At 39.2% G+C, this 15009-nt stretch overlaps 1 protein-coding gene across 4 annotated transcripts; it reads right to left on the bottom strand.

Moving 5' to 3' along the window:
- Positions 1 to 941: 941 nt before the first annotated feature.
- LOC134316534 (HMG box-containing protein 4-like) lies at positions 942 to 13110 on the bottom strand. Of its 4 annotated transcripts, none has more exons than XM_062996924.1 (12): positions 13052 to 13110; positions 11534 to 11662; positions 10207 to 10285; positions 9133 to 9444; positions 8177 to 8359; positions 7963 to 8060; positions 7782 to 7863; positions 6645 to 6709; positions 5904 to 6018; positions 4783 to 5027; positions 2337 to 2459; positions 942 to 1285 (listed from the first exon to the last, which is right to left on the bottom strand). In XM_062996924.1, exons 1-12 carry the CDS (start codon positions 13052 to 13054, stop codon positions 1241 to 1243), a joined length of 1479 nt encoding a protein of 492 aa, XP_062852994.1. In that variant the 5' UTR covers positions 13055 to 13110; the 3' UTR covers positions 942 to 1240. The 4 variants fall into 4 exon arrangements, with proteins under 4 accessions (XP_062852994.1, XP_062852993.1, XP_062852995.1 ...); XM_062996923.1 differs by having other exon boundaries at positions 13062 to 13099; XM_062996925.1 differs by lacking the exon at positions 13052 to 13110 and adding an exon at positions 12580 to 12651.
- Positions 13111 to 15009: the final 1899 nt, after the last annotated feature.

Raw genomic sequence — 15009 nt, 5'->3', positions numbered from 1 at the left:
GAGTGTCTGTCACAATTGCCTGAACACCACAGACTTTGAAGAAGGTTGTTGAACAAACCCGAGATTATTAGTGAACTGAAAGCCACTGCCCATGAGCAATGGGCTTAGATTTCTCAAAAACACTGCATCACATTTGTATCTGGTCATAACATCAAAATAGTGCTCTACTAAGTACTAAAGATGTTTGTCATGAGGGGGTTGAATCATTTTAAGGCTGAAGTACTGTAGTTATTCTGTCATTTTGTCATCTTGGAGCTGACATCTCAAACTCATCAGTTGGAATCTCAGCTCTGCTACCAGCAGACTGGACGCCTACACAAACAATGATTGGCTCGTTGTTCAGAGAGAGTGGCAAAGGGGATTCCTCATAACTGATGCAATTACAACCTTGGCTGGCTGGGTGTCGGCACCTGCACAGAGATGAGGGTTAATGTGATCAGGGTGTGACTCCATGCACAAAGCTGATGCATATATGAACTCGCCTTATGCAGGTGAAAAGATGCAGTCGATACTGCACACGTGTTGGAGGGGGCGTGTGGTAGTCACGGCTCTACTCAGGAGTGGAGGTCAATATTAGTAGAGGGGAAGCGTAATGCAATTGGATACGACTAAATTGGGAGGGGAAAATTAGGGGAAAAAATACAGAAAAATAAATAAATAAATTAATTATTCATTCTAGTTTGATTGGTTTATTGCAAAGGGCTGGAAGTTTGTAAATGTTGCTGATAAACCTAATTTGCAATAGGGGTTGAATAATTTTGATAGCTAATGTGGCTGCTGCAAGCTGTTAACAATGAATCTAAAAACAAACCCTCACGTGTGCTGTGTTTTTCTCTGGTGTGTATATATTTTTCATTTAGCATGTGGAGTGCATTTACAGTTAAGGTAAGTTTTTTTTAAAAGGTCAGAAGCCACTGATATAATTGAGAGCTGCACAGCAGTTAAAAGGGCTCACTAAAATACTTTTAATTGAAAGTACAACAAAACACAGACAGAAATACAAAATGAGTAGCAGAATAAAAGGGAACGATGGCTTAAGAAGGTTAAAAGGAGACATGTTCCTGTGGTCTGACAGTGCAAAAATGTGCAATTCAAGTCCTTTCTCCTTGGTAAGAAACAGGAGTACTGGTTGTATAGATGGAGGTCCATGGGTGAGGGAGCTGAGAAGCTACCAGCGATGCTTCTTCATCCAGAAAGAAGGAGAGAAAGTGTGTGTGCATGAGAGATGATCCGGTAGCGTTCAGAGTCCAGGCATGACATATGCTATATTGTCCAAAGTGTTTGACTGGAAGAAACATATAAAAACACACAAAACGAGAAGATACATCAGAAAAAAAAAAAAAAAAAAAAAAAAAAAAATAAATGTCTAGTTAAACCCATGCAGATTAGGTCGTAGCTTTTTTCATGAAAACACAGCACAGTTTCTCAGGATCCTTTGTGCACCACCAGTCTGTACGCTAGCCAGAGTCCATGGCCCAGTGTTAATGTTTAAAGTACCTTAAAGTTAGTTTCTCCCACTAGGTTATGAATTAATTATATATGGAGCATTTAAGTTATGCTACACAGTATTTACAGAATAAAATGATGCCTTTAACAGGTAAAACACTTGCTCATGCTTTCTAGTTAAACAGCATTTATATTGCATGCTTGTTTTAAATGGTCGACGTTTCTGACCATAGCTCTGACAAATTCCATGAAAATATTAAAGGGATTCTGTACTTTTTTTGGTGCCCATGGGTGTTCAATATTTAAGTCCTGTTTGAAATCTTCTGGTTTAAACAAATGCAAAAGCTTTTTTATGAGTTTCTGTTAGCTTGGGTAGTTAATGTTATGTTTCTAGCTCTTTCAGTGATATCGGCACAGTGTCTTCGCTCCATTACAACACAGACAAAACAACTCTTTGTTCATTTTGCAGAAAATACAGCCACCTGCAACTGCAAACTAGTGACACATGCAAGATACCGAACCATCAACACCATTTGGTTAAACAGAACTGTCGTAAATATTAATGGTGTATGATGGAGGTTTATAGCATTGTACATGCCCCATCTATGGTGACCATCTATGGCACCAATATCTTGTAAGGGACAAAATAAACAGCACATGAAGGCTGAAAAATAAGATCAATACTAGATAAGCTAGCAAAAATTTTAATGTCCTATCATCTGAGGAACAGCTTTCTCTCCTTGGTAAACTGGTTTCTACAAATAATATCAACTGTTATTGGATTTTGTCTCTCATCACTGACATTTTTGCACAAAACCAGTGTCAATAAAGTCAACCATGCAGTCAGTAGTAAATGTGATGTTTAGAGCAGTATAAGGTAGTGTAGTTACCAGTATGTGAGAAGGGCAGCCGTTCAGTTCTGGCACCTGAGCAGTAAGACACGCCAGAGGGCCGAGGGCACAAAGCACAGAGTCCAACAGTACAGAAAGAGAGCCTGATACGGTCACCATGCCCTACACACACAAAAAACACAATGGTACACTGCTTATGACATTCAGAATGCTGGTAAACTTAATTTATCCCTTAACCAATTCCTTACTCTCCAAAATGTGTTACATAATTAACAAAGAATTTCTGATGAGGTCTGATTTGGTTTACTTTAACAATGTGAGTTATAACTCACATCATAGCCCAAAATTAACCCTAAAGCAGCATTATTTTAAATACAGTGGGGTCAAAAAGTATTTAGTCAGCCACTGATTGTGCAAGTTCTCCTACTTAAAAAGATGAGAGAGGTCTGTAATTTTCATCATAGGTACACTTCAACTATGAGAGACAAAATGAGAAAAAAAATCCAGGAAATCACTTTGTAGGATTTAAAAAAAAATGTATTTGTAAATTATGGTGGAAAATAAGTATTTGGTCAATAACAAAAGTTCAACTCAATACTTTGTAACATAACCTTTGTTGGCAATGACAGAGGTCAGACGTTTCCTGTAAGTCTTCACCAGGTTTGCACACACTGTAGCTGGTATTTTGGCCCATTCCTCCATGCAGATCTCCTCTAGAGCAGTGATGTTTTGGGGCTGTCGCTGGGCAACACGGACTCCACAAATTTTCTATGGGGTTGAGGTCTGGAGACTGGCTAGGCCACTCCAGGACCTTGAAATGCTTTTTACGGAGCCACTCCTTCGTTGCCCGAGCGGTGTGTTTGGGATCATTGTCATGCTGGAAGACCCAGCCACGTTCCATCTTCAATGCTCTCACTGATGGAAGGAGGTTTTGGCTTAAAATCTCACGATACATGGCCCCGTTCATTCTTCCCTTAACACGGATCAGTCGTCCTGTCCCCTTTGCAGAAAAACAGCCCCAAAGCATGATGTTTCCACCCCCATGCTTCACAGTAGGTATGGTGTTTACTCAGCATTCTTCTTCCTCCAAACACGACGAGTTGAGTTTTTACCAAAAAGTTCCATTTTGGTTTCATCTGACCACATGATATTCTCCCAATCCTCTTCTGGATCATCCATATGCTCTCTGACAAACTTCAGATGGGCCTGAACATGTACTGGCTTAAGCAGGGGGACACGCCTGGCACTGCAGGATTTGAGTCCCTCTCGGCGTAGTGTGTTACTGATGGTAGCCTTTGTACTTTGGTCCCAGCTCTCTGCAGGTCATTCATCAGGTCCCTCCGTGTAGTTCTGGGATTTTTGCTCACCGTTCTCATGATCATTTTGACCCCACGGGATGAGATCTTGACCCCAAGGGAGATTATCAAAATTGTATGTCTTCCATTTTCTTACAATTGTTCCCACAGTTGATTTATTCACACCAACCTGCTTGCCTATTGTAGATTTACTCTTCCCAGCCTGGTGCAGGTCTACAATTTTCTTCCTGGTGTCCTTCAACAGCTCTTTAGTCTTGGCCATGGTTGAGTTTGGAGTCTGACTGTTGGAGGCTGTGGACAGGTGTCTTTTATACAGATAACAAGGTCAAACAGGTGCCATTAATACAGGTAACGAGTGGAGGACAGAAGAGCTTCCTAAAGAATAAGTTACAGGTCTGTGAGAGCCAGAAATCTTGCTTGTTTGTTACTGACCAAATACTTATTTTCCACCATAATTTACAAATAAATTCTTTCAAAATCCTACAATGTGATTTCCTGGATTTTTTTTTCTCATTTTGTCTCTCATAGTTGAAGTGTACCTATGATGAAAATTACAGACCTCTCTCATCTTTCTAAGTAGGAGAACCTGCACAATCAGTGGCTGACTAAATACTTTTTGGCCTCACTGTAGATCTTCTTTCTTTCATGCACCTGACATGCTTTCTCTTAAATTTTTTGGCCTAAATGCTGCCAATTCAAATGACTTCACAAGAACACAAAGTACACACCAATAGCTTGTCCACAAAAAGCTCATCATGTAGACCATGTTGGTACAAACCAGGGGAGAATTTGGGGTTTGGTTTACGCTAACAAAGACTATTCATCAGCAGTTTCATATATAGCCATATTAGTCTGGAATATACAATAGATCAACTCAACAATGACAAAACTGAATTTTAAATGTGTCGATTAGCTGTTGCAGGTCTAGTTTACATTAGTGTTGTCTGTAAAATATAACAAACATGTGAATATTTTGGACTTGAATGACCTCAGAGTGTTACACTTCATTTAATTCAATTCCGACTCATCACTGGCTGTTTGAAAATTAAAAACTGAGCCTTGTCTCTGGTATAACACTGCATGAATTAAACCCATTTTTCATGCAGAGCTAATACAAAAAACACACATGATTTAGAAAACTAAAGTACCAGTGCAAAAATGTATCAAACCTCAGTCTCCTGCAACCGGCGGCCAATCAGTGAGAGCGACTCTCCCAGCAGCTGCAAGTGGGCGGCAGCATCAATGGGGTCTACATCCGGGTCTCTGAGCGGTGAGGGTGTTGGTTCAGCTACTGGAGCCAGAGACGGACCATTCTGGGGTGAAGCAACGGCCGGCTCTGGCCTTTTTTGCACTGATGCAGCTGTGTGAGATACCTTTGGGGTTGGAGTAACCGCACTAGCGTACTGAGAAACACCTGTATGGGTCAGAGAGACTAAGTTAGGAGATGAAGAACATGAGCAAATGACTGGTGAAACGGCTGCTAGCATAGTTAAGCTGTAGAACAAGGAAATCTGGATTCCATACTGACGTGGGATTTTACACTTATGACTGAATACAATCTGAGCAATTGAGGTTTAGGGGCCTTGCTTAGGTACCCAACAGTGGCAACTTGGTGGTGGTGGGGCTTGAACCAGCAACTGTCCGGATACTAGTCCAGTACCAGTACCTTAACCACTAGGCTACCCTGCCCCTCATTAACGCTAAAGATTATGACTTGAGTAAAAAGGTAAAGAGTTTGTCTGCCTGTCTGTGTGAATACAGTGCGCTTGGTATATTGTGACAGCTTACCACTGCTGAGGAGATTCTAGGCAGCGTTATGGATCTGAATCTATTAACTTTGCCTGCAGGTTTAAATGCCGCTGTACACTTGCGACCTCTGCTGTCTGTTCGAGGTGCCTTCACTAGAATAAAATAAAATACTGTAGAATAGAATGCCTTTCTTTGTCATATACTGTATACATATACAGGTGTACAGTACAACAAAATTCTTTTTTCGCATATCCCAGCTTGTTTGGAAGATGGGGTCAGAGCACAGAGTCAGCCATTGTACAGCATCCCTGGAGCAGACAGGGTTAAGGGCCTTGCTCAAGGGCCTAAAAGTGGTTGCATGGCTTGGATTCGAACTCTCAACCTTTCAATTGATAGCCCAAAGGTCTACTCACTAGGCTACCACTGTACTGAGTACATAGCACATATACATTCAGGAACAATGCAGCTCTCTGTGAAACTGACAGGTTAAAAAAATGCAGCCGGTGAGTGCAAAAGCTGAAAGCACTGATGGTGCACTAACCTTTAGATTTGCTGGTGTCTTTGGCAGGTTTGGACTGGCTGTGTTTGCTGTGTTTATTTGTAGAGGATTCGTACTTCATCTTGTGCTGCAGATAGTCTGCCCTCTCCCTCCATACCTGATATTAAGCAGGAAGAAAACCTCAATAACACTTTATCTTCTGAAGAACTTCTTTATAGGGATATTAATTAAATATAATGCATGTACAATTTTTGCAAAAGGTTAAACAGACCTGTTTCATTGATTAAAAAAAAAAAGAAAAAAAAAGAAAGAGTTCAAACATACTATGGCATTTTAAGTTTATATTTCACAAATGTTCTGCATGAGATTATAAGATTAATTTTGTGTACATATTTCCTTTATTTTCTGTTTGTAACTTAATAAAGAGACAAAAAATAAATATGGATGGTTGACTTTGCTAAAACATCAAAGCTAGTGGTGGCCTAATGCCTAGTTCACACTACACGATTTTCGCTTGCCGACTAGATTTGCCAGCTCGAGAGCAACTCGGCGTTTGCTCGGCGATCAAAACTTGGCTCTCAATCGCTATGTGACTCGTCACTTCTCGTGTGTGTCTTCGTGACAAAACGTAGTTCAGGAGACCAGAGAAGCTCGCCTGCGATTCCAGTTGGTGATAAGATTGTGTAGTGTGAAACCCCCTATGGCTGATCAGTTGTGTAGTGTGAACTTGGCATACGACTTTTGCACAGTACGCTGTGTGATGTATCACTTAATAACACTAACCTGTTTGTCTCCTTCTGGAAGTTGCTTCCAAGCGTCGGCCAACTTCTTACTCAAATCCCCAAAATCTGTAACACACAAACAATTTTTACCTATGGCCAAAAGTATGTGAACACCCCTAGTAATTATTAAGTCCAGACGTTTTAGTGGCACCAATTACTAACAGGTGTAGAAAGCCAAAAATATGCTTTCAGCCTTGAGACAACACAAACAGCTAAAGGAACACATTTTCCTGTTCCACCATGGCTTTGTCCCCGTGTACAAAACAAGATTCATAAATACATGGTTTGACAAGTTTGGTGTGAAGGAACTTCACTCAGCGCTGAGTTCAAAGTAACTGAACACATTTGGGATGAATTAGAACATAAGCCAGACATTCAGGACAAACATCAGTGACTGAATGGTTGCAAAATTCAAAACTATTATCATTTATATTTAAATCAGAATGTGCACATGGTAGCAGGGGTAAATCATGCTAGCCTACTACTGCTGAGATCCAAGGATCAAATCTCAATGGTGCTATTGGCTGGACGATGGTTTACACAGACACGACTGGCTATGTCTAAGAAAGAGGGGAGATGGCTGCACTTGCCAGTGCGCTCTCAGTGCAAGAGGGTTTTAGTCAGGAAAGGTATCCGGGGTAAGAACCAAATGATCTGCTGTGGTGAGCTGTGAAAACGATCCAGCTGCAAAAGAAGGTTCTACCACTTATTGCTGGTTCAAGCCCCATTACAGCCAGGTTGCTGCTGTTGGGCCCTTGAGCAAGGCCCTTAACCCTCATTTGCTCAGATTATATACTGTAACTGTACTGTAAGTCTCTTTGGATAAAAAAAGCGTCTGCTAAATGCTGAAAATGTAAATGTATTTAATACAATTACAGCTACGGGACTGTAAACAATGTGTTGGATAAACACATGAAACTACAATCGAGTTTGATTACTAAGCAGAAAGTAAATAAAGCCCCAATAGACAGGTAACTGCGAAAGACTCATAAGATAAGCTAAATGTGCACCATAATGTTTATGTCAGCCACAACAAAGTCCATTTTCTTTAGGATATTTCAGCTAGGAAGCTCGTGTGCACATACTAGGAACTAGGAATGAGTAACAGGTCTTGTGATAATTAAACAAGTTTACTAACCGAGACCAGGCTGTTCCTCCAAGATGCTCAACCTGTACTCTTTAGAGAAGATCTGATACGCTGTGATGACTTTCTTTTTTGCCTGTTGGTTAAAAAAAATAATTACAAAAATGAAACTAAATATACACACTTTGGTACTTCTGCTTAATGTGTTTCCATAGCCTCCATAAATGTCCCTTACCTTCTCTGCTTTTAACCTCGCTTTCTCTTCCTTTTTCTTCTTTTTATCACTGTGTGATTTTCCACCAGAATACACGCCAGCATCTGAGCTGCCATTGGCTACAAGAGCAAGAGAAGTAATTGAAGAGCAACAGCTCAAACATGATTTGCTAAAATCTGAAAATACACCCGGCTCATCTGCAGAATCAGACTCGTGAAAGAGTGCTTCTGTATACCTTTGCTGCTGCTGTGCCGTCGTTCCTTCTCCTTGTCTTTCTTCTTCTTGCTTTTCTTGCTCTTTTTGCTCTTTTTCCTTAACTGATTAAAAGAGTCGTCGATGACCAGCTGCCCGCCATCTTCGTCCTCCGCCGAGGAGGAGCTATCATCGTCCAGCAGGTCGTAGGATCCTCCATAATGTCCTGCAGTGAAGATGAAAGACACATGCAGATCTTTAGGTGCTAATGTCTGCAACTTCTCTCATATCTACATGTATTTTGTAAATTTTACCTGTTTAACCACCTAACCCCTAACGGAGAATAGAAAATGGATTTCTAATGCAAATGATATTTCCTTATCTATGGCTTATCTAGTGTCATACACACTACACATTTCCCATGCCAAGCTATCTGAAAAGTGCACTTCCTGTCAGTCCATTGGCGTTTTTTAAAACAAAATGCAAAAAACTGTCCTCAATATCTGCTGTTCACTGGAGTAACATTAAAAAAGTAATTGTGCCCTTTCTGACTGCCTCTTATTCCCGTTTTTGTCACACTAACTGATCTTTAAATCAAACACACAGCAAAGGTTTTTTGAGAATTACCAATGTGGCAGCTAAAAATATGGTATATAATTTCGATATATGGCTTAAGTCTTGAGAACCAAGAGTAAATGATCTCCCAACCTGAGAAATACCTGGTTGGCCCTAAAAATGTGTCAATTAAAATTGCATTAGTCTTTCACCATTTCACCCTTTATTGTACACTTTATGTAAGTTATTTTTATTTTGTTCTAAATTTAACTAAAGTGAATTCATTTTAGTCCTACATACATGTATATATTTTTGTAAATAACCTCATGAGCACACCTGTGCTAAGCTAAAGCTGTTGTGATCACCCCATGCTGGTTATTTCCAGTTCTGTAACATTTGTAAAATTTGACTAGCCAGATGAAACTTTAGCCATCTTTTCCTCACCTTCCAGCTCCACCTCCTCTCCAACTACGGGCGGTGCTTCTCGCATCACATGCTGTTTCTTCTTGGCTGGTTTGGGTGCTGGCATGCTTTCTCTTTTGCGCTCTTTACTCAAGGGGATTGAGGGGTACGAGGGTTTTTTGGGAAGCGTTGGGCAGGGCTCAGATCCCACTGCTGTAGGGGAGGTTATGGCCTGCAGCAGACCCATGGCGGTCATGCCAGAGTTGGGGGAGCTGGAGGAGGCCGAGCCAAGCGTGGAGCTGCCGTGACCCTCTGATGGTCTCTTCTTTTTGTGATGTGACCCAGAGCCATGATCTGTGGGAAAAAACATTTTTTTTTACAATGTCATGTCTAATATACACTACATGAGCAAGAATATTAACACCTGGCCATGGGTTTGTTGGACATCCCATTTCAAAAACAAATGGTATTAAAATAGAGTACCCCCCACCCCATGTTATCTTTTCAGCTATAACAACAGCCACTCTTCTGAGAAGGCTTCTGAGAGGGCTTCTCACAAGACTCTGAAGTATGTGCCTGTTCATTTTAAAGAGCATGACTGGGCACTGATGTTGATCAGGAAAGACTCAACTGATGTTCCAGTTCATTCCAAAGCTGTTCAGTGGGGCTGAGGACAGGGCTCTGTGCAGGCCACTGAAGTTTCTTTAAACCAAGCTTTTCTCCATGTCCTTATTGACCTTTAATGTCCTTTTTATAAATGATTTATTAAAGCTGTTAAAATTAGAAGAGGTGTCCCAATACCTTTGTTCAGTGTAATATAAGCAGTCACAAAAGCATTTCACTGCCAGTTGTACAGTGTATGACTATGTATGTGACAAATAAACCTTGATTTGATTTGATATGATATTTAATTCATTCATCTCTAGATCAGCTTGAGAATAGTCTCTAAAATGGGGAACATATACTTGAGGGTATTCCCACATGTTTCTTTAGATTTGTAGGACAGGTATAGATAAAAATGCAATGCCATGACATCTTTATGATGGACGTGTTGGCTAACATTAGGATATAATTTTACTTGTAAGTAGAGCTTTTCCTACCCAATATCTTACTCACCTTTGTAATGATAATCATCATGGTGCTTCTTCTTCTTTTTGTGAAACTCGCTGTTTGCTACAAGCCCGTCTGTTAAGTCCTGTTATGAAAAACCAGAAAGCAAACAATTATTTCACTGACTGAGACTCAAATTTAAATACAGCAAATTATTACTTGGTGGTGTAGAAATGGTAAAATGCTATAATGTAATTTTCATTTGAACATGGTCTCCTAATTTATTGGTAATGAGAAATGACAAAAGCTGATGACTTCTTCATACAAATATATTTGTGCCCATATTATGGCACATTTTAACCGATAAGCGACTGTCTTTAGCTGACTGTTAACTGTTAAGCGCCCATCAGCGTCATAGCAACATATCTATCATGCTCTGTTAATTTAAAAAAGCATTTTGTAATGAACAAATGGCAGTAATGTAGAACAGCAAAATGAAAGTAAACACCATAAGAAGATCCAACCAAGAACCAACTTATCTGTACTGACCAATTTTTGCAAATAAAAAGTACATGGATCAGTGGTCTTTTTGCCAAGATCAGGATGAAACCCCAAACTTTTACCTTGTGCCAAGAAGAAATTTGTCTCAGCAATCAAATGTAATCCAAAAAACTACATAAAACAGGCCTGGTATAAATGTAAAGCTGCTAGAACACAGCATTTAAGCCAGTAGTGATGTAAAGTTTGCTTGACTGTGGACAATGATGCCTGTCAGGTCTCCAAAGAATCACTGCTTTTAAGCTAGAATAAAATTTGTCTTCATCTTGCCATGTACTTTCTCCTCTGTCACACCACCGCATCCATAAACCTCCTCTTTGGCCTTCCTCTTGCCTGGTGGCTCCATCCTCAGCACATCCTTTATGCAGTCCCTTTAATGAACTGGTTCCTAATTGTGTCCACTCCCAACAGAAATCACAGCATCTTCATCTCTGCCACTTTCAGCTTACTCTCCTGTATTTTTGTTAGCGCCACTGCCTCCAAGACAAAAAACATAGCAAGCCTCATTGCTGTCTCCTAAACGTTCTTTTTCACTCTGACAGATACCCTTCTACAGCAAATCCCTCCGGCCACTCTACACCACACACTTCACCCTGTACACATCTGCACTCCTAACGCCAATTTTTTTGAGTCATGATTTATTCTCACTTGTTGAAAAGGCATTTAAGTCCTTGCTGTCTTTTTACTATTTTCTTAGCTGATTACTTTACTGTAAATAAATATCAAAATGCATTTATGCCCTAGTTTAATAATAGTTGACTATTATGGATGCAGCTGCATGATCATTTGCAAACACTAAAACAGTCCATCAATCCATAGACATCGATATCCTTACCTTAGGACGTTTCTTTGCAGACTTGCGAACCTCTGCATCGATGATCTCCTCTTCTCGCAGGAGATCTTTATAAGATCTTCTCTTCTCTCTCTGACTGCGACCGGCCACCAGGCTCAGCTCACCCTCCATCTAATGAATGATATGAATAAAGCAGCATGGCTTATTAATTAAAGATACCTCTGTTTCCATGAACTTAAACTCTCAACAAACTTACAATAAAAATCTGTGTTTACTTAGTTCCAGCAGTTCTGACATATAACACATAAAATTCACTTCCCAATAAAAGTGAACAGTGTAAAAACATCTCTTTAAAACATGTAAGTTCTGAATTCTGAAATATTTTTTGGGATATAAGTCAGTCTCACCAAACAATGTACATGGATGAGCAGGAAATTACCAAATTGTCTGTTAGAATTTACACACATATTAAAAATGACTAATTACATTCGTAGCAGTTGTAGCCTAGCGGTTAAGGTACTGGACTAGTAAGCAGAAGGTTGCTGGTTCAAACCCCACCACTGCCAGGTTGCCACTGTTGGGCCCTGGGGCAAGGCCCTTAACACTGAATTGCTTAGACTGTATACTATAAGTCGCTTTGGATAAAAGCGTATGCTGTAAATGTACATTCATTAAGACATATTCTGTTGCTTAATTGTCATGACGTGCTCTAAAAATCAGATTCCTTATTTTGTCATTATGAACTCATCTAACTCATGAATTGCCAAATAAAAAATACAAATCAGTCTGGTTTTGGTTTACACACATAAATAGAAAGAACAGAAAGAAAGAGGGTTTAAACATTTTTTTCTTAAAAAGGTTTATTTGTACAGAAGTTGAAACTATATTGCAAGTAAAAAGGGGAGATTTCTATAATCTGAGGGCTAAAATGTAAGCTCCAACTAAATTTGCAAGAATGTATTGCCCTGATGGAGATTTAAATAGCCATGACTGCGTCTAAACACATCACACACATGGAACTACACTTTCCATCATTTACCATGTAACAGTTATTAGGATATTAACAATTATTTGAAAATTTCTTTTACTCTAAAATGCTGCAGTTGGAAAGGTTTTATTCCGGACTGATCTTTAACCTGATGGAGTGGATGTGGGAGGATCTGGGGTCTCTGTTCAGTATAAACACTCTATTTCCCGCCTGCGTTTGAAAACAATTCTGCTACTAATGTTTACTCCAAAGCTTTAGCTTCTCTACCTGACCGGCTCGCATAAACCCGGGCTGAATTACAAACGCAATAAAGTGTCAAGCAAAGTGCACTAAATAGGCAACACGAGCTATTATTCTATAACCACTGTAGGGCGCCTTCACAGGGATTCTGTGATGGTTTGGGATACAGCCTCTGTAACAACGCAAAGCGAAGCTAAGCTAGCTAGTTAATGAAGCTGATAATACTCAAATTCGCTAACTCTTAATTATAAAAGAACAATCTCTACATAATTCAATGAATTTTAAAGAATGACTAATTTTAATGTATTTCGTTCAGGAAAAGATGAAATTACCATTAGCTACCATTCATAAACTTCAGGCTAGCCTCACCGCCATCTTCCTCACCAAGGTTTACACTCGACTGAATAAAAGAATGCTGTGCAGCAGCGCCTCTAGCGGTCTACGTGAGGGAAAAACGACCTCAACCCGATTCAGCACCTAAAGCGATGTGGGGGAAAGTAAAGTGTATTCCCTCCCTTTGACTACCTTTATTAATGGGAATTTATTTATTTTATTTACATTTATTTAATTCGGAATTCATATCAGAAACAAGGCGCCAATCCATTTTCGCTAGACTGACCCCACGTGTCTGTTTTTTTCTTTGTATTCACTGACCACAGAGTGAATAAACTCCTGTGAGAAAAAAGAAAAGGGCAGCTGAGGTTTCCAGTTGACTGAACTATCGTGGCAATACGATAATTACAAAAGATATATCGTGGTCCCAGAGAAGGAGATACTTGCTTGATATGGCAGATTTGTCACAATCATTGTCCTCTTCTACTCATCAGTGGTGTGTAAAGTACCGGAGGGCCATACTTGAGTAAAAGTACAAGTATCTTACCAGAAATTTACTTTGATAGAAGTAAAAGTCACCTTTTAGAATATTACTTGAGTAAAAGTCTAAAAGTATCTGATGTTTAATGTACTTAAGTATTAAAAGTAATTTGATATTAAATGTACTTAAGTATTAAAAGTAGAAGTAAAAGTAAATGTTGTTAGTGTAAATGGAAGCGATCATTTTAAATATAAAGATTGTTCTTTTAAGCCTGTAAACCACCTTAACAATTAACCTGTTTTCTTCCTTTCATCTGAACATGATTTGTGCCAATTCATGATCATAATCAACTGTTGACATCACCTGTTTGAAATCATGACATTATTTAGTTGTTTTTTTAACTCATTACTAGCCCTAAATGTTCCTGCTCCAACGTTTTTAGAATGTGAGTCGATGTAAATGTAAGAAACACTGCATCTATTTTATTTGCAATTTCTATACTGTCCCATTTTTTTATTTGGGTAGTATATTTCAATAACAGAAAAATAATTTTGGCATAATTAATTTAAAGCAAAACTCAGGAGAGTTTAACAAAACGTGTGGCACTTTTATCCCTTTAATGATCTGTTCAACCATTAATTTAAATCAAAATATTTGAGTAAAATAAGCTGTATTTAAATAATATTCTTTGGGACTGTATCTACTCACTGAATGGCATGTGTTAAACAAAAAAAACATTGGTATTCTTACTTTAAGAAAACACCATTTCTAACTTGAAGCCAACAGCTGAAAAATCATGAATAATAAGTTGGATAAGTTGAGTTCTTGTTGAGATGATTAAAGGGTTAAAAACTTCATTGGCTTCCCGTTGCTCAACGCATTCAATTCAAAATTCTTCTATTCACTCACAAAGCTCTCCATAATCAGGCCCCATCCTACCTCACCGACCTGCTCCATCATCACATTCCCTCCCGTAGCCTTCGCTCTTCTGAGGCTAACCTACTGTCCATACCCTCTAGGACCAAGCACCGGACCTGGGGTGACAGGGCCTTTTCCATAGCTGCTCCATCTTTATGGAATGCTCTCCCCAAACACCTACGAGATTGTCCTGACCTGTCCAAATTCAAGTCACTTCTCAAAACTCATCTATTCAAAATGGCATTTAACTTGTAACAACACGAAATAAATGCTTTTATTTTTGCTATTCTTTTTAATAGTTTTTATACTTAGATCACGACAGAAATGTGAAGTCCTAGATCCTAAAACTTGTAAAGTTTTCAGTTTCCTGATTGCATGTAAATCTGTCCTGTTTCTGTCTAATTTTAAGAAATTGTTCTATATTTGTTGTTCTCTCTCATAATTTAGCTAATTTTTAATGAACTGTCTTATGCTGCTCTCTTTGTTTTTATCTTAATTATTCTTGATGTTGATGTACTATTTTGATTTTGTACTATGATTTGTATGGTGTATGTACGT

Source organism: Trichomycterus rosablanca, chromosome 6, assembly GCF_030014385.1.
Source record: "Trichomycterus rosablanca isolate fTriRos1 chromosome 6, fTriRos1.hap1, whole genome shotgun sequence".
NCBI lineage: Eukaryota > Metazoa > Chordata > Actinopteri > Siluriformes > Trichomycteridae > Trichomycterus > Trichomycterus rosablanca.
Note: the sequence above shows the minus strand (reverse complement) of the source record. Positions and strands in the feature narration are given on the sequence as shown.

What these genes read in the sequence shown, in the direction of transcription:
- LOC134316534 (XM_062996924.1), bottom strand. An exon ending in GGAGGAACAGCCTGGTCTCG is followed by an intron (nt 6,710 to 7,781) that starts GTTAGTAAACTT and finishes TGTGTGTTACAG; the next exon opens with ATTTTGGGGATTTGAGTAAG. An exon ending in GCTGCCCTTCTCACATACTG is followed by an intron (nt 1,286 to 2,336) that starts GTAACTACACTA and finishes TGTTTCTTCCAG; the next exon opens with TCAAACACTTTGGACAATAT.